This window comes from Saimiri boliviensis, chromosome 1 (genome assembly GCF_048565385.1).
Source record: "Saimiri boliviensis isolate mSaiBol1 chromosome 1, mSaiBol1.pri, whole genome shotgun sequence".
Taxonomy (NCBI): domain Eukaryota; kingdom Metazoa; phylum Chordata; class Mammalia; order Primates; family Cebidae; genus Saimiri; species Saimiri boliviensis.
Genome location: NC_133449.1, coordinates 259,544,169 through 259,571,248, shown reverse-complemented (window position 1 = coordinate 259,571,248; position 27,080 = coordinate 259,544,169). Strand labels below are relative to the sequence as shown.

The following is a 27,080-nucleotide window of genomic DNA, read 5'->3' as shown; positions in this document are numbered from 1 at the left end:
ACTATCATATTCTCTGAGAACCTGGTCAAAGAATTCATGGAATTAGTTGCCACAGCAGTGACTAGAGTAGAAGGCAGGGCAGAGAAGATCTGAAGTGGGGCCCAAAGTTGATGATGCATAGATCAAAGGCTTTAAGGCTGGAATAAACTTAGCATGCTTGAAGAATGCAAGAGAAGGGAGGGTGAGTGAAGACATATTAAGCCTTGGTGAGTATGGTACTGAGTTGAAGCAGGCAGAGATCAGATCCCACAGGAGTCTGCAAGGCTGAATAAGGAATATGACAGAGTGAATAGTGCTTACTACTGAATAAAGTAGTCCAGGAAAGGCATTCTTTTTATTATTAAAAGATAAAGCACCCATAAACCATGTGAGGATTTCTAGTCAAAATCTTCAGCATCAAATTGTTGCCTTTGTAGGAGATAATTTGGGGAGATAAAAAAATCAAAGATCAACTATTTTCTCCCACCACCAGTAAAGAAAAAAATGAGAAACCTATGACTTAAGAGCAGTTGCTAGAAATTTTAAAGAAAGAGTTCTTTTTTTTTTTTTGAGACCGTGTTTCACTCTTGTCATCCAGGCTGCAGTGCAATGTCTCGATCTCAGCTCATTGCAACCTTCGTCTCACGGGTTGAAGTGATTCTCCTGCCTCAGCCTCCTAAGTAGCTGGGATTACAGGTGCCTACCACCAAGCCCAGCTAATTTTTGTATTTTTAGTAGAGACGGGGTTTCACCATGTTGGCCCGGCTGGTGTTGAACTCCTGACCTCAGGTGATCCACCTGCCTCAGCCTCCCAAAGGGCTGGGATTATTGGCATGAACCACTGCGCCCGGCCAGTGTTAACTTTCGTGTCAAGATTACACAGCTTTAAATTATTTAAAGATCTTGTTACCCTTGCTCTACTGACTTCCACTGCAGTGTTTCTTTCAGGAAGCTCCAAGGAGCAGACAAGATAAAGTGTTTCAACTGTGTCACAAGAGGACAGAAAGTGGCTGTTTGCCTCTGTTTGAGTCAAGTGTCAATCTTAAACTTACTCAATAGTATCCATAAAAACTTAGGACAAAAAGTTAAGTGCACAAAGAGAGGAAACACACATTCCATAAAGGAGAGGGGGAAGGACTGAACTCTTAAAGTCATACTAAATAGTATCCTAGAATTTGCAAGCAGAAGTGACCTTAGAAAACACTAGCTTGTAAATGATACAGACTGTTTCAAAGCCAGACACATGATGAGAAAATATGAGCTGATCAGTATTAGAAAATATATTTATTTGGCTTATTTCCTAATTCATAGAACCCTAAGAGTTGATTGTGCTCTTAGAGATCATCTAATCCAAAATTACTGCCAATGCAGGGATTCTCTCTATAAAACCCCTGTGATCACCAGCAACATGGGACTTTCAGGCTGGAGGCTCTAGCTGGTACTGGGCAGTTCTATGTTCATCACAAAATTTGCTTTTCTTTGATTGTCAGCCCTTAGTCTTTGTTTTTTTTTTTTTTTTTCTTAAAGGAAAACTAACATTTCATAAATATTTATAGCAAAGCTTATATACGCTTGGCACCCAATTTGAGAGTTAATTTCTTTGTTTCAAATGTAAGAATAATTATCAGTGTAAATTCCTCCATTCTAGATGAACAGCCCTTAAAGACAAGAGCATATATCTTGTACATTTTTAAATTTCTGGCTTAAACAGAGTGCCTTGACTATATTAGGATTTCAAATGTTTGTGAAATGATAAATGAATGGAATGAGTGAATGAACTGAAATGAAATTAATGCCCATATTTAAAAATAGAATATTAGCTTATTTCTTGCCTAAGTTGTTAGTTTAAGAGTGAAAAAGAATACTCAAGTATCTGAAATATTTCTCTAAAACTTTATTTCAAAGTTATTCACCTCACTGTTAATAAGGTGTACGATTAATGCTCTGTGCCAGTATTAGCGGGCCTGCCCATTGCCAGCAATGGACTTTGAGAAAACCCATTTCCTGGCACCCAAAAGTTAAATTACTCTTTTCAAAACATACCGATCTCCCCAACACTTGCAAAAGTATTGCATGCGCCATTTCCCCACCACTCTTTAAATCAGAACTTACATTATTAATCTACATCAGTGAACGTTAAAATGAAGTCATTTTAACAAATTATGACTGTACAAATCAAAATACTACTAGTTCATATTAGACAAGAGTATCTTACAAACACTACATTATATATTACCTTGCAAGTGGAAACATTACTTTTCATATTTGTGTATGTTTATTTTAGATAACTGAAACTTCACAGAATTTAACAGCAAATAAAGTTTACAAAATTTAGTTCTGTACATTAGCTCCAACTATCTCTATTTTACAATCTATAAGGCTCATGTCATAGTTCAGCACCAAAAAGCTACACAAAACTGTTTAACCAATCTTTTTATCCATCCTGTATGATAGTTTTTGTTGTTGTTGTTGTTGTTGTTTTTTAAGGTAAAAGTCCTACTTTCAGACCTTGAAGTGGAATCCCTCTAGTCAGACTACAAAACTTGGGTTGTACCTTCTTATTTTCATTGAACAGATACACACACACACACACACACACACAAAAAGAACTGTGTCACACCATTAATTTAGGTTGTCAGTCTATATCTCGAATTTATAACACTGAAGCATCAGAAGTAACCTAACAATGCCCTGCCCCTATTCTTCCCCTCTATTTTAAATTTTTAAAAAGGCAACCAGAATAATGTTTCATTTATTCTTTAAAGTAAGGTGCAAAGAAGGATTACAACAACAAACTTCCTCATCTACACCTCCAATTACATCTCACTGTTTAGCATAATCTACCATGAACTGATTCAGGGGCATGTACCGTGTTTGCTATACCAGAGGCCTGTTCAGTGGCAGTGTCTCTCTGTTCAGAGGTCATTACAATAACCTATTGTCACTACTGGCCTGGACTTAAACAACATTCCAGATTCCAGAGCCAGTGTTTTAGTGTCCCAACTCTTTTCTTCCTCTTCAGGATTTATCAATTTTAGAAAAAGGGCAGGTTTGTCTTGCTATTTTCAAAGGGTTTGTGCATATCACATTTTAAGACCACATTCCCCCAAGCTAGAAATGTTTTTCAAAAGCCACAGGTACTTTCTGTAATCTTTTTGTTCAACGTATAAAATTCTTACATGTTAAAAAATTTTTTAATTGGAGATTAGTATCTCTGCTTTCTTCTGACAGAAGTACACGATTCATTATACCATGTTTAAAAATCAAACATCATGCATACGAATGGCCAGAGAGGTATGAAGTTTTACAGAGCCCTTAACATCATTCGAGTACATTTGGCATTGGCCAGTCCACAACAGGAAGCATGTCAGCAAACTGAGCAAAGAGACTTTCCAAAGTACACGATAGTCATCCAGGCTCCATGTCAGTCACATAAAAATTTACGTAACATGTAATCCTTTAAAATTATCCCCAGATATTCCATTCCTCTAACCGTTCCCATACTCTCACCCCATCCCCACCCCCACCCTGAAGTCTTGCATCTCACAGAATATCTTAATGTTCCCCATTACTAATGACAGCTGCTTCAGGTTCTGCTGCTGTGGCAGGGAGTCTTGGCACTTTCTTGGCAGGGCTTGGAATATGCTAAAATGAAAGGAAAAAAGGTGTTGGCTCTTAGGATTCTTCACCCCCTGCCCTGAGAATTGTGGTACCAATTAAAGTTTCTGTAAAAAAACTTAATAAAGGACAATTCTGGAGAAGTCTATACTAAATATATATTCTATATAATTTCTCATGAAGGGAAGCAAATATCCATCTTCCACCTTATAGTGAATTTAGTTTACAAGTATCCATATGGGGGAGAGACGAAGCCTGCCACAGAAACCCACCACATATAGTATTTTACTTGTTACATCTTGTATTTGCAACTCAAACGCTGGTGGTTTGACTTGCTACCTAATTTGTATAATAGCAAAAAGCAAGATTATGCATTTATCAAACTTGTAATAAGCAGATAAGTAAGTAGTTTCAAGGTTATAAAGTCCTTAGTTTATAACCCGGCTTCATCACTCACTAGCTATTATAATCCTGGACAAGTAATGTAACTTCTTGGAGGCTCATCTCTAAAGGGAGGACAGTATCATTTATAAACTTCAAGGAGGTTGCTGTAACGATTAAATAAGAAAATGTAAGTAAAGTGCCTAGCATGTAATAGGAATTCAAATCATAGCTATGAATGTCACTCCTTGATAACGTGAGGACAGATTTTGACGATGATCTAGGATGAGATGTGAAAGGATCCTTGTCTCTCTACTCCATCTCTCACCAAGACACATACCACAAATGAACCTTCTCTCTACATCAGTCTTCCTTTAAACCCTGGTATCATTAATAAAACCTGGTATTTACTGTATATTCTTAAAATATTAACAATTCAAATGCAAAGCACTTTATACAATTGGAAATAGCACAGCTAGATTCTACTCCTAGAGCCCTTACCATGAATTACTCTGCTTTACTGACATTTCTTTAAGTTGCTAAATCCCAGTAGGTCTCCTAAACCCTAAGACACAGAGATGGGAACTCTTTTATTTACCTCAGTTGCTGTGTTTGAATGCACAAGTCCTACTCCTTCATCCAAAGTGTCATCATTTGGAGTGGGACGCCGAGCGTAAGTTCTTCTGTGCTTTTCATCCACCCTAACTAAGTACCACGTTCCTTCAAAGAGTGAATCTATTGAACCCTGGGGAATATAGTTGACTAAAGGAAAGGGAGAATATCTATAATTAGTTATAATATGCAACTCATCTGGTAATAAAACTAAAGATAAGTTTCATATATTCTTACAATTTTCACTGACATCAGATTAGTACTCAGTAAAGTCTTGATATCCTTAACTTATAAGTAGCATCCTTAATAGTATCGGCCCACCAAATAAGCTTTTGGGTTAACTTAAAGACCATTTAATATTTTTACCCAAATGATGGGTGTCCTCTCTGAGCTTCATGTTTTCAGCAAAGACATCTGGTGCCACACAAGTTCTTGAATCAAGCCTTGATTTAAGATCACATAAACTTGCCGTTATTTTATCAAGAGCAGACCCTAAAATAGGAAATAATTCCAATATTAAAAGACTTAAAAAAAAAAAAAAAAGGCATGTCCAAAAGAAGCCTAAGTAAAATGTTGCCAAATGAGACAAAACAACTTTTCATTTTTGTTAAAACTACTGGTACTGATTAAAAGATAAGATGGTACCTATTTGACAAACTTCCTATGATCTCAGACTAGAGATCTGTTATTGAGTATCTGCCAGTAGACAAGTTAAGAAACAGGGAGAATTTGAAACTGTAAATAACTTGTCTACAATTATTCCATGGTATTTTATTTTATTATTTGTTATAGAGTTGGGGTCTCACTACATTGCCCAGGCTGGTCTTGAACATCTGGTCTCAAGCAATCCTCCTATCTCAGCCTCCTGAAGTGTTGGGATTATAGGTGTGAGCCATTGTACCGGGTCCATGGTATAATTTTAAAAAGTAATGTCAAGTTTTCATCAGTTTTTCTCTACATTTTTGCTCTTTCCTGCTCAGGGAAAGCACAAAAGTGGCCTTAAATATAGCCAAGACCATAAGCCTATAAAAATTAGATAACTTAGTCCTATCCTTTATTCAGATAAGGGAGTTTTTTTTTTTTTTTTTTTTTGATAAGGTAGATTGTTAGGGTAGAAAGTAAAAACCTATCTAAAGAAGTAATGAAGACTAAAATATTGTAATGATCTATGGGACAGATTCAGGTGCTCACTTGAAAAGTCTACTAAATCAACTTCCCCACAGTAGTTCTCAATACATTCTTTTCTTTTCTTTCTTTTTTTTTTTAGACAGAATCTTGCTCTGCTGCCTAGGCTGGAGTACAGTGGCATGATCTTGGCTCACCACAACCTCCCTCTCCCGGGTTCAAGCAATTCTCCTGCTTCCACCTCCCAAGTAGCTGGGACTACAGGCCTGCACCACTTCATCTGACTAACTTTTTGTATTTTCAGTAGAGATGGGATTTCACCATGTTGGCCAAACTGGTCTTGAACTCCTGACCTCAGGTGATCTGCCTGTGTTGGCCTACCAAAGTGCTTGGATTATAGGTGTGAGCCACTGTGCCTGGCCTCAGTTCTCAATATATTCTTGTTGAAAGATTCAGCACTTACCTGGTGTAGCATCTTGTGTAACTTTAAGAGAGTAGAGAGTGGCAGCCAAACCAGAACCATAAGAAAACACTCCAATTCTCTTCCCTGCTAATTGCTGAGGTGAGTACCTACGTAGGGTTTAAAAATAGTTAAGAAGTTTAATTGATCCAAAGCTACCACGTGTGGCAAGCTATGCTAGTTGGAATAAAAATTCAGGCTGTAGGTTAAAGTAGAATCTAACTTAAAGATCTTAAGGATCTAACTCAAAGTTTAATATTACAGTAGGGAATCTAACTTAGTTTTAATATTATAGCATGTGAATTTTTATCCTGGGAATGACAGAGCTTGTGAAAGTTATGCCACAAAACAAGTTACTTTGTCAACCAGGGATTTATGGTTTAAGAATTAAAAAGAACATGAAAACAGAACCTGGGAAAGCCAGTATGAAATTAACAAATACTTCCGGAAGAACTGTAGCCTCAACCCATACATCCTTCAAGTCAATGGACAATAGCAGATTTGAGAGCCTGAAGATAAAATTTTCAGTGATCTACCACCAACATGCTTGACACCAGATGGATTTGGTCTTAGAAATCTAACATCTCCCAAACAAGGGGAGTTAAGTAGTAGGTGAAATTTATACTTACTGTGCTAGAACAGATGCAAGGGAACCATATACTGAAGATGTGTACATATTTCCATTTTGATTTGATACAAGCAAAGATGCCTTTGTTTTCTGATTGAAGAGTTCAGAACTAGCCTTCATAAATGCCTTCTCCACATCTCTATCAAAGTAGGTGTCTTCTAATTTAACATCCCTGAAAGATTTATTTTACAGTTTTATGGTGTTGAAAGCCTATGTTTTTATTCTACTAAACAGCAGGCCTAATTAGTATTCAAAGCTGTAAGTGTATATAATTGTTTTCCCATTTATTAAAGCCAAGTAGCAGCATTTTAATTGCTATGGTAATCGTAACAGTTGTACATATATGGTTCTTTTTTTCAAATATTTCAGAATCAAGTTAAGACTACTCGATTTGAATAGGTTAATAGACCCACTGTAGCACTGTCACTGAATAGAGTATTATTTCAATTCCATAATAATGTCGATTTAATTAGAAAAGTCATGGTATTGTAAGAGCCAAGACTTAAAAGTCAAGTATAATTTTATCAGATAGAGAAGGGACACATGAGACACAGAGAGAAACAGAATGAATTGAACATGCATAGCATGCTAGGGAGCCTAAAGTGAGAAAAACACAGGTGGAGTACAAAAGCCGACTTCAGCTGTGGCAGTGTGCAGGACGGAAAAGGGCATGGGGGCAGGGGCGCTGAGAGAGGCAAGGAGAGCAGTTAAGAGGCTGCTGTAGTGAATACAGGCCCTTGTGCAGTTATTTTATCGTGACAACATGAATGGAGCTAAAAGAAAGAAATCAGAACATCTGAGTCGAAATGATTAAAGAATTTGTGCAGGTAAGCTACCACCTCTCTGGACTCAGATTCTTCACTGATGAGACATATAGATTAGACCAGACAACATCTAAGATTCTTTTGACTCTCAATTTCTCAGGTCTGTACGAATAATAGCTTAACAGATATTAAAAATACTCTAGTATAGAAGGGAAAAACTCATAATAGCTCTTCTTACCCAAAGGCTTCCAGGCCACTATAGATAGTATTTTTATCTCTATTTTGGTCATTAAGGAAGTCATTCAGCAACATCCGAGCTAGAGATTTCTGAACCAGCTTACAATATGGTGAGTGAAAGATCATGAAGCCAAAATCATTCAAGGTAAAATCTTTATCATTTCCCTCTGAAAGATAAGTCCAAGGAAACTATGAAATTCACATAAGCCATGAAATTTTAAAGTTTGACTTCAGAATAAGGCGAGGAAATTAGAAAATTTGACTTTAGAATACAGCTAGTTTAAACAGCAACCACAAATACACTGTATAATCTCTCTATACCTTAAAATGTACATTTAAAAAGACATTCAAAGATGAAACAATATATACTACTATGTCACTATTTTCAAATTTAAGAGTCATACACATTAGCAGGTTATGTAACCAATTTACTAGGTCAGGACTAGTATTTTTTTTTTTAAAGAGTATTTTAAAAAACAAAAGAGAGTAGAAAAACAGCAAACTGCATAACCTGCAGCATAGGTAAGTAATGTCATGCCATTTTTGTTTCAGTCTGGCATACACATACAATGTAACATGTACTTCTTTACTGTGGGTCCTAATAAAAAAGTTAGAAAATCCCTGTTCTGATAATACATACTGTAAGAATGCTTCTTATCCAGAGCCACTAAATTCACTGACATTTCTTATTGAATATGATTTTTAACCCTTTCTCACAACCTCTAAAAAGCAAAGGTGGACTACAGAAAAAGTGTGCTTTATGTAATAATGTGTTACGATAGCATTAACTCAAATACTGTACTTTCAGTGCCTCATCAACATTTCCAGATTAATGATGACAGTAAAAAAGCAAATACAAATTCACAGGTCAAGTGCAAAGAGATTATGGTTGGGGGAAGATCACTTCAGTAATTTATTTTCATTAGTTTTCCCTAAATCACAGCTGTACGCCAAAACCTTGTTAAAATATCTCTCTCAAAAGATGAATAAAATTCAAGTTACCTTCTTTCACTCCACTTTGATTTTCTTACAATGGGTAAACTGACTTGGGTATTTTTGCAGAGATATACCTCATTTCCAAAGTTTACCTCTTTAAGTAAACTACATTTTCCCAGAAACTATGGGAAAATGCTGTTTCGTGAATGAGGAATTAACGGTAAAAGGACATTAAATGAAGAATGTCCACAAAGTAGTTGCTCACCAAAGATAACAAGTACATTACACTGCTCTCAACAGATACCAAAACCAAGGAAAATGGGCAAATCTCACCTTTCTGCCATTGGGCACGGATCTTTTTGCAGTAGACAGCATAGCAACGATCTAGTGCACTGAGGTAGCACTGTATGGAGAGCTTTCCATCTACTATAGGATATTCAGATAGCATATCAGGCTTGTAAAAATCATAGGCATGTTGCATATGTGTCCCACGAAGTCCTATTAGAACCAAAAAGGAAGATACCTATATATTTCTGCTTATTGATGTCTGTATGTTAGTAAGTATACTGCATTATCTAAGGACCTTCCTTAATTATCTGATCAGTTCTCACCACTTACAGAAAAGAAATTAAAAAATGAAGCCAATATGTGAAATGATATATAACAGTATTCATGGATAGTCCTAAGACTCCTTTGGTATACAACTTTCTATGCCAGTTTCATAAGTCTAACAAAGATCACAGTTACTCTACTACACTGAAGACAAATTAAACTTGCCAGTGATTATGAACAAGTTACTATTTATCACTTAAACCATACATTAACCCACTTCTCTGTAAAGTGGGGATGACACCACCTACCTCATACAATTGCTGTAAAGATTAAATATGGGCCGGGCGCGGTGGCTCACGCCTATAATCCCAGCACCTTGGGAGGCCGAGGCGGGTGGATCACGAGGTCAAGAGATCGAAACCATCCTGCTCAACAAGGTGAAACCCCGTTTCTACTAAAAATACAAAAATTAGCTGGGCATGGTGGCACGAGCCTGTAATCCCAGCTACTCGGGAGGCTGAGGCAGGAGAAATTGCTTGAACCCAGGAGGCGGAGGTTGCGGTGAGCCAAGATTGCGCCATTGCACTCCAGCCTGGGTAATAAGAGCGAAACTCCATCTCAAAAAAAAAAAAAAAAAAAAGATTAAATATGGGCCAGGCACAGTAGCTCACACCAGTAATTCCAGCACTTTGGGGGGGCTGAGGTGGGTGGATCATCTGATGTCAGGAGTTCAAGACCAGCCTGGCTAACATGGTGAAACCCCATTTCTACTAAAAATACAAAAAACTATCCATGCATGGTGGCACGTGCCTGTAATCCCAGCTACTTGGGAGGCTAAGGATGTAGTTAGCTGAGATTGCACCATTGCACTCCAGCTTGGGCAACAAGAATGAAATTCCATCTCAAGAAGAGAAAAAGATTAAATACGATAACATACACAAAGCTCTTAGCAGGTGGTAGTTCCTGCATTTAATGAACACTCAGCAAGTGACAGCTCCTATTTCTATTTTAAAATTTCTTAGCATATTGTGCTAATAATTAAAAAAAAAAAAACAAACCCACTTTTCCAATCACTTACCTCGTTCAAAAATTAAAGGAGCATTTGGCCCAATTAGCAGAGCTACTGCTCCAACTCCACCTGTAGGTCTAGCATTTCCTGTGGCGTATACAGCAATATCTCCTGCAACTACCAGGGCATACCGTCCTGAAAAATATTTTTTGTTATTTTACAAGAAGGTAGTCAACACTATAATCATACATGGAAATTGATATCTGTTATAGTTTCCCCAGAATATGCTTTTCCCATCTTTGATAAAGAAAGAAAATGCTCTAAATTTTTTAAAAATTCATCTGCCAAGGCTCCATCATCCATCTGACTACATCTGACTACCTTTTGAATAGACTATACATTTGTCCTACAAGATAACCAATTCGCAATTCAGATAATGACAGACAGGTATAATATCTTTCTCAATCTATCCGACAAGTATAAATAACAAAAGTTTGCATATTGCATTAATTAAAGTGTCATTTGGGTCTATTCAACCTCAGAAAAAAAATCTGGGGGCAGAGGGAATAGGCATGTAACATACCATCCCAAGAGCTGGACTCTATCCAGTTAACAGCATTGAAGACCGCAGCCGTGCCTCCATAGCATGCATTAGTTGTATCAATTCCTTCTATATCTGTATTCCCAGACTCTTCAAACAGCTGCATCAAATTAGTCTTCACTGACTTTGATTTGTCGATGATTGTCTCTGTTCCAACTTCCAGCCGCCCAATGCAATCATAGGAAAGGTTATTTCTCTCCATAAGATTCTGAACCACAGTCAGGCAAAGAGAGTTGATATCTTCTCTATCTGTGCAGAAGCCCATCTTGGCCTGGCCCAAGCCAATGGTATACTTGCCAGCATCTACACCATCATATTTTTCCAACTCTGCTTGATCAACATATTGAGAAGGAAAATAGATCTCAAGGGCAACAATTCCCACATCTTTTGGCCAGCAAGCTTCTGCATTCAAAGGAAGTGACCCAGGCATGGTGAAAGAGCTTTAGAAAGGAAAAACAGAATGACATTGTTTTAGGTTATAAGTTGCTGGTTTTCAAGTTTGAAATTGAGAAATAAATATTAAGAGTTTAGCAATCACCTGAAATATCAGTTTAGTTTCTTTCCGTATTTAGGGCAGTCAACTGTATACATGTGAAGTGGCATTTATTGTATGAATGGAGTATTATCATCTAAAATTATAGCCCTTTAGAAAGGCTTCCATTTTATTCAAAATTGGGCATCTCTGGATTTAAAACATGATTATTAGCAGTAAACAACACTCAGATAAGATTTTCTATATTGTAAAGAACTATAAAATAAAATACAATGACATTTTGAAATATGGCTGACAAATCAGAATTACATGACCAGCCAAAAGTTTAAATAAATCAGTCATTTATTCATCATAAACCAGCCCCTCTTTTTTAAAAACAGACTAAAAAGTTGTGTCTAGACTTACTTAGCAATAGTAACAAAAATTGCTAGCTACTTAAGACCATTATTGGGCACTTAACCTATCAGAGCTTCAGCTTCCGTAACAGGTTGTATCAGTCAAGAAAAGAAAAATTACTCTAGATATTTCAAACAAAGGGGAGTTTAATACAAGGAGATAGTAACAAACTTCTTGGCTGGCCTGGAAGAACCAAGGGGGAAAGGTGGTTATTCAGATCCCATGAGCCTACACTCCTGCTAAACCTGCTACAGTATTAGCACTTCTTGCTGCTGGGCTGGAATCCAAAGACCCAAAGTCCCACTGCTGCTGCCACCACTGACAAGAACAAGAGATACCTTCTTCCCACCTTCTAATCTTTCTTGAGTACTTCCATCAGCTTTCTAACCAGAACCCAGATAGCATAAGAACCAACGAACTATAGTTGCCAGGCTTTGAAGAGTCACACAGCTCCACAGTTTTAGAGAAAGAATCCCAAAACCTAAAAGTCTACAACTCAATTTCCTTTTTAGGTATGACATAATTGAATGGTGCTACTTAGGTGGCAGAATTTCATTGACCCAAAGGTCTTGGTTTATGAGTTACCTGGGCCAAACTGATTCATGAACATTCTGTATCACTTGTTTGTCAACCCACCACTAATTTGATACCTAAAAATAAAGTCAATTCCTATATTTATGTCATTTGTCCTCTGCCACTCTGCAACTAAAGGTCTTAATGGGCCAGGTGCAGTGTATCACGCCTGTAATCCTAGCACTTTCAGAGGCCAGGCAGGAGGATCACTTGAGCCCAGGAGTCCAAGACCTGCGTAGGCAACATAGAAAGACCCTACCTCTTAAAAGAAAAAAAAAAAAAAATTTTTTTTTTGAGATGGAGTTTCACCCTTGTTGCCCAGTCTGGAGTGCAATGGCACAATCTCGGCTCACAGCAACCTCTGCCTCCCGGATTCAAGCGATTCTCCTGACTCAGCCTCCAGAGTAGTTGGGATTACAGGCATGTGCCACCATACCCAGCTAATTTTGTATTTTTAGTAGAGACAAGATTGGTCAGGGTGGTCTTGAACTCCCAACCTCAGGTGATCCGCCCGCCTCGGCCTCCCAAAGTGCTGGGATTACAGGCGTAAGCCACTGCACCCGGCCAAAAAATTTTTTTAAAAATGAGCATAGTGGTTCATGCCTGTAGTCCCAGCTACCAGGGAGGCTGAGGCAGGAGGATCACTTGAGCCCAGGAGTACAAGGCTGTGGTGAGCTATGATTACACCCCTGCACTCCAGCCTGGGTGATAGTGAGACTGGGTCTGTAGAAAAAAAAAAAAAAAAGCCTTAAGGGATACTAGCTGTATCTTCCTTCTAAACAAAAGAATGATTTTTTTTTCATTCATCCAAACAATGCCAATATTACATGCTAAACATTTGGGGTGTTTAATGGGAGACTTCTTTATCCTCTCAAATACTCACTATTTTATGGAATGAGAGAAAAAACACATGATAATAAGCAAGTAACAACACTGAGAGCCACATTTTATTACGGAGAACCACCTAACCCAGCCTGGTGGCAGGGCAGGGAGTGTAAAGGAAAGCACCCTGGTTACAGGGGCCTGACTTGAGCCCCACAAGTGGACAGGAGTAACCAGTAAAGCACTGAAGAAACAGAGGGTGGTAGATTTTCAACAGAGTGAACAGCATGAAGAAAGCCCGATTACAAGGAATGATAAAAAGCTTTACTTTTTATTGGAATGAAAAATGAGCCCCTGTGAGTGGGGCAAATAATAGGTTAGGAGAAGTAGGTAAGGGTTAGGTCATGAAAGTTTTGGTAGGCTGATGCAGGAGGCTTCAAATTTATCACGAAGATAGTAAGAAGCCATCCGAGAGTTTAAAAAAGGAATAATATGGTGACGTTAGTTTTCAGGTCAGTGTTTTTCCAACTCCAGAATTAAATTAGTGGATGGCAAGCACACATTTTAAAAAATGAAACAGAAAAGAATACATGATATAAGATTGAACGGCACAGGGTAAATGTATAAGGATTTTTCTTGAGTCAACCTTTTGTTTTAATTATTCATACATATATGAAGTATACCTAAGTTGCAATACCAAGTATATTTTTTGCTGGGGGCCACAGTCAAAAAGTTTGACAGCCACTGTTTTATTATCACTAATGTTTTATAGTCACTGGTACTGTGAATGGATGATTTAGGTAGCTGACATGTCAGTCAAGACATGGGTCATGAACTAGAGCAATTACTTACTACATGTGGAATAAAGAGGAAGAGCTTCCAAAAACATGGAAGAAGCAAAAGAACTGGCAGAAACTGTAATTGACTAGGTGTTAGGGAAAGACGGAAAAGTATAGAATGACTTCCAGATTTCTATGTTTTTTACGTGTTTTATGACTTGACAAGCACACTGTCAGATACATTAAGTGAACAGAGACCATCTCCACTTTGGTTTACCCCTACTTCTTCCACACAAACCATGTTTCCTTTATGTAATTTTCCCTGGTAAGTGGAGTTCAGCCAAACCAGCATTCAGAACCACCACCAAGGAAGTGAAGAGATCAGGCCCAGACAAGTTGCTTTTGTTCCTGTCATTTTACCAACACCTACATACATTTTTCCAGTTAGGTCCACCTATCTACTTCCTTCCTATATGGTACTTAAGACATGATTCTTAACTTTTATGTGTACAATCTATAGCAGAAAACAAAGAGAACTACTCCAAAGTCAACAATCAAGGATAAATGCTAAATACTACCCATCTTTCTCCATCTCACAACTACTTACCTACGTAACCTTTCCTCTACTCCCCATAATTTGAGAAATTATTATGTTCTTTATCCAAAAACATTAAGTGCTTTCTTCAGCAATCCACCTCGTGCTTCTGTTTATTGAAATCCTTTATAGCCCTACATCCCATAGGTCACATATTACCCATGAAAACTTTCTAAATTTCCTTTTGCATTTCTTGCCTATCCTTCCACATCATCATACTTTGTCAATGAAAAGTCACTTTTTTGGGTAACATTTCAGAAATTGGGATTCCTCTTACACTTGCTGTCAGACAGAAGCCAATTATAATGCTGTCACTGCTTACACATGGGAAAATAACAAAAATTGCCAGCATCAACATTTGCAGATGACAGTCAACAGCCTGAAAAAAAATTCCCAGAAATACTACTGGAGCACCCTTTTAACCCCCCTAGGAACCAAATGGACTGGGAAGGGAATAGACGGTGGTGAATCCCTAAGCAGGAGTCAAAGTAGGTTGGCTTTGCCTAGTTGCAAAGCTGAAGGGCAGCACCAAAACCTTCCCATTCTTATTTGGACTCTTGAAAGGGATGCTACATCATCAATTCTCTTGGTGGCACAGAGGATGTTTTATGGAAAATTACAAGTATTACAAACAATTCAGATGGTAGACTCTAAGAATGTGGAATTTAGCAATTCCTTATGTGTTTTTTCACTTGTATTTTCCATCTTATTGAATGTGCAAGTGACACATGACAAAAATCTATGTCTAACTCTAAAAGAGCTCTTTAAAAAATTCTAAGTAATCAAAAAAGCACTGTATCTTAATTTAACTGACAATGAAGCATCTTAAATTTATTACATCCTAGATTCTTCAGATGGTATGAATTACAGCATTCAGTGTTTCAACTATGTTACTTCTCAAATATCTGCCTGTGTTATGGACTGAATCTGTGTCCTCCGACCAAATTCATATGTCGAAGCCCTAACTCTCAATGTGATGGCATTTGGAGATGGGGTCTTTGGAAAATAATTAGGTTTAGTCATGAGGGTGGGGCCCTCATGATGGGATTAGCACCCTTAGAAGATGATACCACAAGAGCTTGCTCACACTCTCGCACTTTCTCTGTGCCATGTGAGGACATAGCCACCTGCAATCCAGAAGAGCCTTCATCAGGAACCAACCATGCTGGTACCCTGCCTTCCAGACTCAAGACCTATGAGAACATAAATGTTTGTTGTTTAAACCACCCAGTCTATGGTATTTTGATGTGGCATCTAAGCAGTTTAGTCTGGTCACCTCAATTAAGTGCAAGTTCCATAAGGTCTCCTCATGTCTTAGACTACTGTATGGCCCATTTTACCAGGCACAGTATATATACCACTGCTAGTCAATTCCACAACGGAAGGAAAAACCCTTAAACACAACAATCTATTTCCCAATTATATCCTCTTAACTACTAAATTACTGGCCATATTTCTGTACTCAATACAGGAAAAACAATGTCATCACCAACATTCAGGGACAGGAGCATAAAGGAAGACTAAGGGAGGCTCATTCTTGTTAAAACCTAAAGCTGGGAAGGATAAAGATAAGGCTCTCTTACATTTCTACTCCCTTCATCTTCAACCCCTTTCCTGTAATCTCCAACTCAAATGCAAGACTACTGTTTTTCTGGATATGAAGCACTTGAAATGCTCTACTCATCCATCCTCACTCTGAGCCTCAACAAACTCTCCCCGTCAATTTTTTCATAAAGTTGTTGCCCACTTTGCTGAAGTTGAAATGAAAATATAAAAGGGCTGTCTAATACGCCACTAGGCATGGATTCTAAGTTTATAGTAAAATAAGATACTAGATAGTCCACAAGAGATCTACAACTACTGTTAACAGAAAAAGGCTAGTCCATAGGCTTATCAACTCCTATATATGATCTCTCAAGTCACCAAAGTAGGAGTAACCACCTTCCCAGACTTTCCCACAAGGCTACCCTTTGGATTCTTTTTAACTCTTCAAACTGCTTTAAGCATGCTGAAGACAGTATGGTCTTCCTTGCCTAGTTCAGGGGCTTTTAACGCTCTTGGAAATAAAATGAACACGTGTATATCTTTCTGAAGGTATAAATCAGTTTGCAATATACTCATGCTCACTAATAAATTTAGTTTAGTAACAACTAAATTTAAGAGCATCAAGTAGCAACACTGGCAACATACTGAATCATCTTTATAATGCTTGTACAATTCTCTGTAAAAAGCTATAATGCAAGGCTTCAATTTCAGAATTAATCCATATTTGTCACATTCTGACCAACTCTGATCAATTCTTTGTATCATAGCATTTCTAAAATAAGGTACAACTCTGTCACTCCTAAATATTGTATGTTAAATACATGACTTGTTCCACTTGAAAACAAAAAATGTAGGTTAACTAAAATCCACATACATCAAATAGAAAGCAAATTCCAATTCTGACCTTGGTGGGGAAAAAAAAAACCAAAAAACGTTTTTACATTGTCCAATTCAATATTACTCATCCTCTGAGGGTTTCTGACAGCCAATTTGTTTTCCATTATGTTCTTGGTAAAAAGCCATCTAATCTTAAATATTGAGCCTTTGTTTCAAATTGAGAAAGAGAGTGATTAAGTAGACAGGAAAATTAATACAGAGAAGTAATTGCTTTCATGACACTTAAAACAGAAAGTTAATAGAGTTTCTGGTCTCAAATGTTACTTTTTTTCTTCTTTTTTTGAGATGGAGTTTTGTTCTTCTTGCCCAGGCTGGAGTGCAACGGTGGGATCTTGGATCATTGCTACCTTTGTCACTGGGTTCAAGCGATTCTCCTGCCTCAGACTCCCAAGTAGCTGGGATTACAGGTGTGTGCCACCATGCCCAGCTGATTTTCTAGAGACGGAGTTTCGCTCTTGTTACCCAGGCTGGAGTGCAATGGCACAATCTCGGCTCACCGGAACCTCCACCTCCTGGGTTCAGGTAATTCTCCTGCCTCAGCCTCCTGAGTAGCTGGGATTACAGGCACGTGCCACCATGCCCAGCTAATGTTTTGTATTTTTAGTAGAGACGGGTTTCACCATGTTGACCAGGATGGTCTCAATCTCTTGACCTTGTGATCCACCCGCCTCGGCCTCCCGAAGTGCTGGGATTACAGGATTGAGCCACCGCGCCCAGCTGATTTTGTATTTTTAATAGAGATGGGATTTCACCATGTCAGTTAGGCTGGTCTCGAACTCCTGACCTCAAGTGATCTCAAAGCACTGGGATTACAAGCGTGAGCCACTGCATCTAGCAATGTTACTTTTAACTCTCCTATTAAGCATGTGCTTTTATATTTGTCCTTTAAAATGCTCTCAGAAATAGGCTAGATATAAGAAAAAAAGACCACCTAAAGGTCTGAGGTGCTCATATTATGGTATTCATTCTTTCTCCTGTCAGAGAATATAATATTCTGCATAATTCACTATTTTAAGAATAAAGAGAGAAATAAATCATCAAAACTTTCTAAGTAGAATACAGTTTTAAAAACCTGATGGTTAAAAAAATTACATGTGTTTTTAATTTTTTACACATAATGCATTTTATTATTTTTCAGAGTACTGTATGCATAAGTCTAAGGAGAATAATGAAGATTCTGTATATAAAATATATACATTTTATTCTTAAATTCCATCCTTAAAAAAGGAGAGAAAAGGCAACTTTCACCAGAGAACTTTGTAAACCTTTCAAGTCTTCCAACAAAGTAGTGCTAACAGAGGACTCAAGTCTTAAATACATCTCACTAACGTGAGGGCTCATGGCCTCTGGTGGACAAAAGAAACTCCATACCCTACTTCGAGAGTCAGTAAAGCAAGGTAAGGAAGTCTCGTTAATGTTCTTTGAATGCTTCCTGCCTAGAGCACAAAAGGACCAATATAATTAATCTGAAAATAAACCTGGAAATGAAAGAGAATTGGAAAGGGGAAAAAGGGGAGGGAAACTAGGTGAGGATACTGGTGCAGGGGAAGTCCTAACCTAGCTCCTCAATGGCTGTGTTGGGGAAGGACTTCGGCATCACTCCCTCCTAATTGAGCTCTGCCTCTGCTCTCTCTTCTGTCATAGGCCAACAGTTATCTTTCCAAACTGTATGTCTAACCATTGTCAAGATGCTGCAGGTTGAGCATTCCTAATGCAAAAATGCAAAATCTGAAATGCTTCAAAATCTGAAACTCTCTGAACACCACACCAACATGATGCTCAAAGGAAACGCTCATTGGAGCATTTTGGACTTTGGATTTTCAGATTAGGGGTGGTCAACTGGTATGTTTTCTTAAATATTCCAAGATCCAAAAAATCCAAAATCTTTAACACTGCAGGTCCCAAGCATTTCAGGTAAGGGAATCTCAATTTATGTTTCATATTCTGCGCCAAGCTTCTCCTCTACTGTTTAGGCTTAGACTCTGTGCATTAAACAAGGTGTTTCTGCAGAGCAGGAACCGTGCTTTGTTCATTTTTGTGTCCGTGGTACCCAGCCCACTAACTGGCATATGGTAGATGCTAATGTTGAATAAATGAAATTGCACTAGACTTCTAATCTAAATCATAATCTTGAAATACAAAAAAAAAAAAGTAGCATCATAAGAGAAGCACTCCCTGGCAATATGAGAAAGCAACGGCTGCAAATAATTAGATTACTAGTTGAAACACATTTGTAATTACTGTCCATTCTCACATAATTTTTTTTTGAGACGTAGTCCCACTCTATCGCCCAGCTGGAGTGCAGTGGCGCAATCTCGGCTCACTGCAACCTCTGACTCCTAGGTTCAGGTGATTCTCTTGCCTCAGCCTTGGGAGCAGCTGGGATTACAGGCACCAGCTACCACGTCTGGCTACTTTTTTTTGTATTTTTAGTAGAGATGGGGTTTTGCCATGTTAGTCAGGCTGGTCTCAAACTCTTGACCTCAGGTGATCTGCTCGCCTTGGCCTCTCAAAGTGCTGGGATTACAGGCATGAGCCACTGTGCCCGGCCCATTCTCAGGTAATTTTAATCATTCATCCACAGCCCAGATAAATATCTTTTGAGGCTGTAATTTAAAAAGCACTATTGGCAGACATGCTTATTGGTGATTGTTTTTGATTAAGTAGTTCCTAGTTACATTTTATTATATGTACTTTTATGAGTGAACACTAATTTCTAAAATTCATTTCTAGATTTTAAACATTCGTCTAATAAACATAAATTAGTCTCCTGAAGCATTATGGCATTAACAAAATTTTAAAGATAAGGTAGAACCCTAAAAGGACCCTTAAGAACAAAGGGCACAAACAATTGTTATTGCTCTAGGATAACAAATTTCCTCCTTCCGTTAGAAAGGAACACTTTCCTTAAGCAGCATGACAGGATGCCATACCTGTGTGAAGGATAGAGAACTGCAGTCTCCAGGTCTGTCACTGTTTCCTCCTTCGGGCACTAGGAATTTCAAATAAGAACTTCTTTTAAAGTTATAAATCATTACCCAAATTCAAATACTAATGAGTCCAATTCAAAGTGAGTTAAAATAAGCAATTTTTTATCCAATTACATTATGCAGAACAGAATTTGACATTTGCTTAGAAAAAAATCATACCTGAAGCTTATAGTACATTTCCCCCCTTATTTTATTAGCCCTTATAGTGGTAGGTTCAGTCCTGATAAACGAATATATGAAGCCCACTATTGTGTGAAAAGAAACCAAAAAAACCTCAAGAAAATAAGAAGCCCATGTCACCAATTCAGGCTTTAAACCAAAGTTTTCAAGAATTGGGGGAAAGGAATAAAAACAAGTTGTAATGAGTTAGCAAATTTCTAGAGTAAAGAGATCTATGCATTGAAGAGTCGGCACTGCACTTAAGAGATGGTGGCTTTGGCAGCAATTTTGGGCCTCAGCTTCCTCATCTACAAAATGAAGCTAATATATTTGCCCTCCCCACATCATTGTGAAGGATTGCTGAGAATATAAAATATGTGAAACACTTTGTAACATAAAGCACCAATACATTGACTATTACCTTAGTTCTTATAAGTGTTTTACAAAGAAAATAAAGGTATTTTTCCAGCAAGATCTAATCATTTTCACTTATTTTCAACACTGCCACTTTCACCCTCCCAACCTTTTAGAAAGTTACTTCCTCCTTAGTGCTTATGTTAAAAAATCAAGCATTTAGACAAAGGAGTATTAAACATTATTATGTAAATTAAGTAGAAATAATTTGCAAAGGTGACTGGAACATATTCTTCAGTCCACCTGTTTTCAAAGACTGATTTATTTTTTATTTTTATTTTTTTTTGAGACGGAGTTTCACTCTTGTTACCCAGGCTGGAATGCAATGGCACGATCTCGGCTCACCGCAACCTCCGCCTCCTGGGTTCAGGCAATTCTCCTGCCTCAGCCTCCTGAGTAGCTGGGATTACAGGCACGTGCCACCATGCCCAGCTAATTTTTTGTATGTTTAGTAGAGACGGGGTTTCACCATGTTGACCAGGATGGTCTCGATCTCTCGACCTCGTGATCCACCCGCCTCAGCCTCCCAAAGTGCTGGGATTACAGGCTTGAGCCACCGCGCCCGGCTAAAGACTGATTGTTACTTGAGACAATAGCTTCTATGTTTACCATTTCCTCTGCTCTCTAATTATTGGCAAATTTAGCATCTGTCCTTAACAGATTCACTGGGGACTACATTCAGATGTTATTAATATTTAGTAAAGCGTTACTATTTTGTTTACATAATTGCATAATTTAAGAGCTCTTCACACGTGGCACCTTTTACTTCATTAACTAAGTTTACTACCCACCTATCCCTCCCAAAAAGAAGTAAATCCTGGGCTGGGGGCGGTGGCTCACGCCTGTAATCCCAGCACTTTGGGAGGCCGAGGCGGGTGGATCATGAGGTCAAGAGATCGAGACCATCCTGGTCAACATGGTGAAATCCTGTATCTACTAAAAATACAAAAATTAGCCGGGCATGGTGGCGCGCACCTGTAGTCCCAGCTACTCGGGAGGCTGAGGCAGGAGAATTGCTTGAACCCAGGAGGCGGAGGTTGCAGTGAGCCTAGATCATGCCACTGCACTCCAGCCTGGCACCTGGTGACTGAGCGAGACTCTGTTTAAAAAATAAACAAGTAAATCTTGAGTTTTGTAGGCAAAGACTATTACAATATTCCAAAAAAGTGTCTAATTACAACACAGTACGTATTTTGAGAAAATAACCTATGTTTTGTTGTTCATTATCTCAAATTATGCTTCTGTCCTCTGCAAACTAAGCAGACCACAGAGACCAGTTCTTATTGGTGGGGGAAAAACATGATTCCTTCTCCATGTTAAGACTATTTAAATAATAATATTTCTTCTTGATGTTCATGTATGTATATGCATTTGACACTACTTGTGTCAAAGAAATTTCCCTTGAACTGCCTATATTCTCTCATTTTTTTTTTCTTTTTTTTTTTTTTTGAGACAGGGTCTCCCTCTGTTACCCAGGCTGGAATGCAGTGGCATGGTCACTGCTCACTGTAACCTCGACCTCCCAGGCTCAAGTGATCCTCCTGCCTCAGTGCCTCTGAGAGCTGGGACTACAGGCGCATGCCATGATACACAGCTGATTTTTTATTTTTTGTAGAGATGGGGTTTTGCCATGTTGCCCAGGCTGGTCTCCAACTCCTGGGCTAAAGCAATCCATCCACTTTGGCCTCCCAAAGTGCTGGGATTATAGGCCTGAGCCACCTTGTCCGAGCCCCTCTTTTTATTTTGATTACTTGAAGTGGAAAGGGAGGTTGGGTAGGAGAGACAGAAAGCAAAGAAGAAATAAATAGAAGATTCAGAAAGGACTGCTGTGTCACTTAAAGATAACATGATCCGAGTCTATATGATCACTTGTGAAAGAGACTTTCAGGAGAAAGAGGTCTGGAGACCAGGAAAAGAAACGAAGGCAGTAAATGGCAATTTGAGGAGGAGCCAGTCAGAGTGGGATTAGGTTTTCTGCAGTCTTCTGCAGTTCTAGGGGATTGGGGGTGAGGCGGGTTACTCTATTCTGACTAAACCAGTATTGCCAAAGTCTCAAGCATATCACAAGCTTATTTCTAACAGGTCTTTTCAGAGTAAGTGATAGAAGGAATCAACAAGGGTCAGGAAGCAGTTAATGAATGATGGTAAGTAGCTGAGCAGGTTACCAAAAAGCAGGTTTGCGGACTCCTAGGATGCAATATAGGCATTTTAAGTTTGGCAAAGACTAAAACACAAGAATGATAAGACTGCCTAGGGCAAATCAGTTTATGCAATGATGCTTTCTTCCGGAGTTAACTCAGAGCTCTGAACACTTTCTTCTGGCTCCCTCCTTAGCCTTGATTCAAACAAGTGGTTGGAGAAGTTCATTAAATCTAAGCAGTTACCTGTTGGTCTTTCTCACTATTACAGGAGATAAATCTAGGAAATTAAGAATAAGTTGGCAACCTTTCTTCCTTAGGAGTAAGCAAGTAAAAACTACTGTTAAGAAAGACTTGCCCAAACCTGTACACTCTGGTATAGTTCTCCAAGTAAAAAGCATGGACATCCCTGCCTCCTCCCAGAGTTACTGGTCTATCAGATATTCTACTCATCTTCAAGGCCCTGTTCTAAGTCACCTCTTTCTGGAAGGTTTCCAAGATAATTCACACAGAAAATAAGTTTTCTAATCAGGGACCTGCACATCTGTAGGTTTCCAAGATAATTCACACAGAAAATAAGTTTTTGAATCAGGGACCTAAACATCTATACAAGTAGGTCATTCACATCCAAGTCTACATAGCCTACTCTCTATGGAAAACTAGTTATGGACAGTCTTCTTATCCATACAGAATTCCTACACTTCTATTGGGAGAGGGGCTATATTTTGATTTTCTGAAATCCCTTTAAGACCTTTAAGTAAAGGGTACTCAATTGCCAGATTTTCCAGTGAATTTGGAGTTATAACTACTAGAGGACAAATCTTTTAGATTTAATACTTGTAGCAGCCCTCAGTAGTAAGTGCTTTCTGCTATTACTTTTTAAATTTATTTTTTAAATTTATTATTGCTCCTTGCAGAGCAGGGCTACCCTATAGGCAGCGTGTCCAGGGTAGCCTGCTATCACTTTTGGGATGAGCTGCAGCACCACAGTGGCCAGGAGTTTAAAGAAATTGGCTCTCTAGGGCTACTGTTCAAGGCACATGGTAGGTTCCAATTGTTCCCAGATCCCAAGCTGAAAAATGTAAGAAGGCCAAATGGAATCAGAAGAAATACATTTGTTGGTCTTACAATCATTTCCATATGCATCCACACACAACCACAAACTCTGCAAAGATGAAGACAAGACTTCAAGCTTTGAAAGATTAGCCTCTCCTCTACTGATCCAACTATACTCAGTTGATAGACGCTAATGAACATCAACACATGCCATGTGTTAGGGTGAAGAGACTAAGACTCAAGACCTAGCCAGGTGAGGTGGCTCACGCCTGTAATCCCAGCACTTTGGGAGGCCGAATCAGACGGATCATTTGAGGGCAGGAGATGGAGACCAGTCTCACCAACATGGTGATACTCCGTCTCTACTAAAAATACAAAAAAAAAAATTAGTTGGGCATGGTGTCACATGCCTGTAGTGCCACCTACTGGGGAGGTTGAGGCAGGAGAATCACTTGAACCTGGGAGGCAGAGGCTGTAGTGAGCTGAGATCAAGCTGCTACACTCCAGCCTGAGCAATGGGGTGAGACTCTATCTCAAAAAAAAGAAAAAAAAAAAAAAAAAAAAAAATCTAGTCCTATTATTAGGACTGAGGACGGTGTCTCAGCCTTTTAAATCTGTACCATCTTTTTGAAAAAGATAAAAACATCACACATCCTCCTATGATATTTGGTTCTACAGTAATCCAACATAAAATTATAAGACTATATTCCTTTCTAAATGAAATTAGAGATTCTTTTTTTTCTTTTTTTTTTTTTGAGACTGAGTTTCGCTCTCGTTACCCAGGCTGGAGTGCAATGGCGCGATCTTGGCTCACCGCAACCTCCGCCTCCTGGGTTCAGGCAATTCTCCTGCCTCAGCCTCCTAAGTAGCTGGGATTACAGGCACGTGCCACCATGCTCAGCTAATTTTTTGTATTTTTAGTAGAGACGGGGTTTCACCATGTTGACCAGGATGGTCTCGATCTCTTGACCTTGTGATCCACCCGTCTTGGCCTCCCAAAGTGCTGGGATTACAGGCTTGAGCCACCGCGCCCGGCCAAAATTAGAGATTCTTATATGTAGCAAAACAAATTTCTCCAACACGTCTCTTCATACCTAATTCCACTGGATTATGGAAAACCTAACCAGGTTTTAAATTATTCTAGAGGACCCAGGAAACCCATGTTACAACAGTATCTGGGGTTTTTGCATTTCCTCTGAGAAAAGCTATCTAAAATCTAAGTCAAAAATCTCAAAATCAACCCACATTTAAAAGAAACAAGATGTAAAAACAATTCGAAGGAATACTTAAGAAGAAAAACTAAATTAAAGCAAGGCCCAAATGATGTGGCCTACAGCTCCCAACATAAAATATCCTTTTACCCTTCCCTCCCCCAGCATAGAACACACCTTCTAAGTGCTGGGATTACTGATTATACTAGAATTGAGCTGAACTAAACTAGAATTGAATAAATGGCAAACTTACACACTCAGGTGAGAAATATCTACAAAGGTAGACATAAAGCAAGCCTTTCTCTCTTCCCATAAGGTATGCTATCCCTGCCCCCTTCTCCACACAAAAATAACTGAAATTTAAAAATAAGTTTAAAGAACACAAGCTCTTTAGGTGTCTCAAGTGAAAAGAACCACTGACAGGGATAATGCTAAGGACTTTCAGCTGCCTCTCATCTAACAGCATCTGTATAATAAAGTCCAAAACCCATCTCAGAAGGAAAAAGCTGTTAACTCTAGGAACACTTCTACTTGTCTTAATTTTGTTGTTTATCTTGTCATTGTTTTTCATGATTCATGCCTGAAGCAGAACAAATGTTAGTTAGCAGCAGCCAGAACACATCATCCTACTGCAGCAGGTCGGCAAGAGCATCCTCGGGAGGGTGGGGGGCTGCAGCAGAGGTGAGCAGTGAAAGCAGCTAGTGATGCATTAAAGCTAAGGGCATAGGGACAAGCATGACAAACAGGAACAACCTCACATTATCTGTTCCCCAGATCCCTTCTCCAAAATGGATCAGAATAATCATTTCTCTACTGCTGGTCAAGACCAGACGCGCGTTTTCAGACTCCATATACTTGCTTTGAAATATCCTTAGCTTAACTCAAAACCTTTTTGTGTGAGGACTCTGTGAGTTCCTGTCCAGTACATTATATCACCTCAGGCTGGTCCCGAAGCTATTAGCAAGAGGGAGGTGCGGGATTTCAGAATGCCAAGAAAGCCTAAATTTAAAAACCCAGACATAAAAAAAAAACCATGAAGGCAGGAAGGCAGGAGCCAGTGACCTATGAGCTCTGAAGCAAGTACAGACTAAGCCCCGGTACTCAGCCAGGTCTAAATCACGGTTGTGAACGCTTTTTTTTGCACCTGAGCTGAGGAAGAAAAGTAATGCTACCCACTTCCCTTCTTTCCACCAACTCTATATGTGGCAGCAGGACACACCCCCTGCCAACCTACCAGCCTCTGCCTAAGAAGATCTTACCCACCCTTTGTCATCCACCCTTAACTAAGGCTCCTGGAAACGCCCTGGCAGCCCAAATCTTCCATCTCCCTCCTGACACCCCTCACTACCCTCTTGGCGGTCACAGCTGCCTCTCTGGCACCTGCAACTCCTATGTCGTTAGAACACTTCGCCCTCAACTCTCTCTCGCGTTCTCTCCTCCGCGACTCGCCTGTCCCCGGCCCTTCTCAGGTCCGCCACGGTCGGCCTCAGGTCCCTGGCGAGGGAGCCCCCACCCGGCCCCGCTCACAGTGCCCCATCCTCCCTGGCAAGGTCCACGCCTCCGTTCTGACCCAGAGCCCGAGCTCCTTCGGGCCTAGTCAAGGACACCGCCTCCGTCTGGCCCACACCCCGCCCGCGGCGCCTCCGCAGCCCAGCTTTCCTCCCACGCGCGGGACACTCACCAAACGTGACCGAGCGGCAGCAGAGGAAAGGGAGCGAGCCGCGAAAGGACAGTCCCCAGCGCCTCCCCTCCGCTACCAGCTTTATAGCCGCCAACCCACCCGACTCCGGCACCGCCGGTAGTCGCTGGGAGGCGGGACAATGGCCCCAGCAGCCAATCGCGGCCGATAGAGTTGCCCGGCAGCGCCCGCCCTCCGGTCCGGCTTCTACCAATCACAAGGAAATTAGAGGCGGTGACTCGCTAGGATTTTCCCTCGTGGCTGGAAGGGCGGGGAAAAGGGGTGGGGACAAAGTATCAGGGCCGAGGAAGTGGTGTGAGACACTGACGTGTGGTGGCACGAGAGCCCACCTGCCAATGACGGAGCAGCGAGAGACGGCGAGAGCCAACGGGAGCGGAGTGAGAGGTTCTCCGACCAATTGGGGCTAGGTGA

At 39.6% G+C, this 27,080-nt stretch overlaps 1 protein-coding gene across 3 annotated transcripts; it reads right to left on the bottom strand.

The window, feature by feature from the left end:
* Positions 1–1,853: 1,853 nt before the first annotated feature.
* Positions 1,854–26,780, bottom strand: HMGCS1 (3-hydroxy-3-methylglutaryl-CoA synthase 1). 3 transcript variants are annotated; one of them, XM_074386129.1, is made up of 12 exons: positions 26,652–26,780; positions 19,936–19,994; positions 11,441–11,584; positions 10,885–11,342; positions 10,371–10,496; positions 9,074–9,238; positions 7,806–7,971; positions 6,805–6,975; positions 6,179–6,285; positions 4,957–5,082; positions 4,577–4,740; positions 1,854–3,624 (listed from the first exon to the last, which is right to left on the bottom strand). In XM_074386129.1, the coding sequence occupies exons 4-12, from the start codon at positions 11,330–11,332 to the stop codon at positions 3,535–3,537; spliced, it is 1,563 nt and encodes a 520-aa protein (XP_074242230.1). In that variant the 5' UTR covers positions 11,333–11,342; positions 11,441–11,584; positions 19,936–19,994; positions 26,652–26,780; the 3' UTR covers positions 1,854–3,534. The 3 variants fall into 3 exon arrangements, with proteins under 3 accessions (XP_074242230.1, XP_003925935.1, XP_010334937.1); XM_003925886.4 differs by lacking the exon at positions 11,441–11,584; XM_010336635.3 differs by lacking the exons at positions 11,441–11,584; positions 19,936–19,994.
* Between the last annotated feature and the right edge of the window lie 300 nt (positions 26,781–27,080).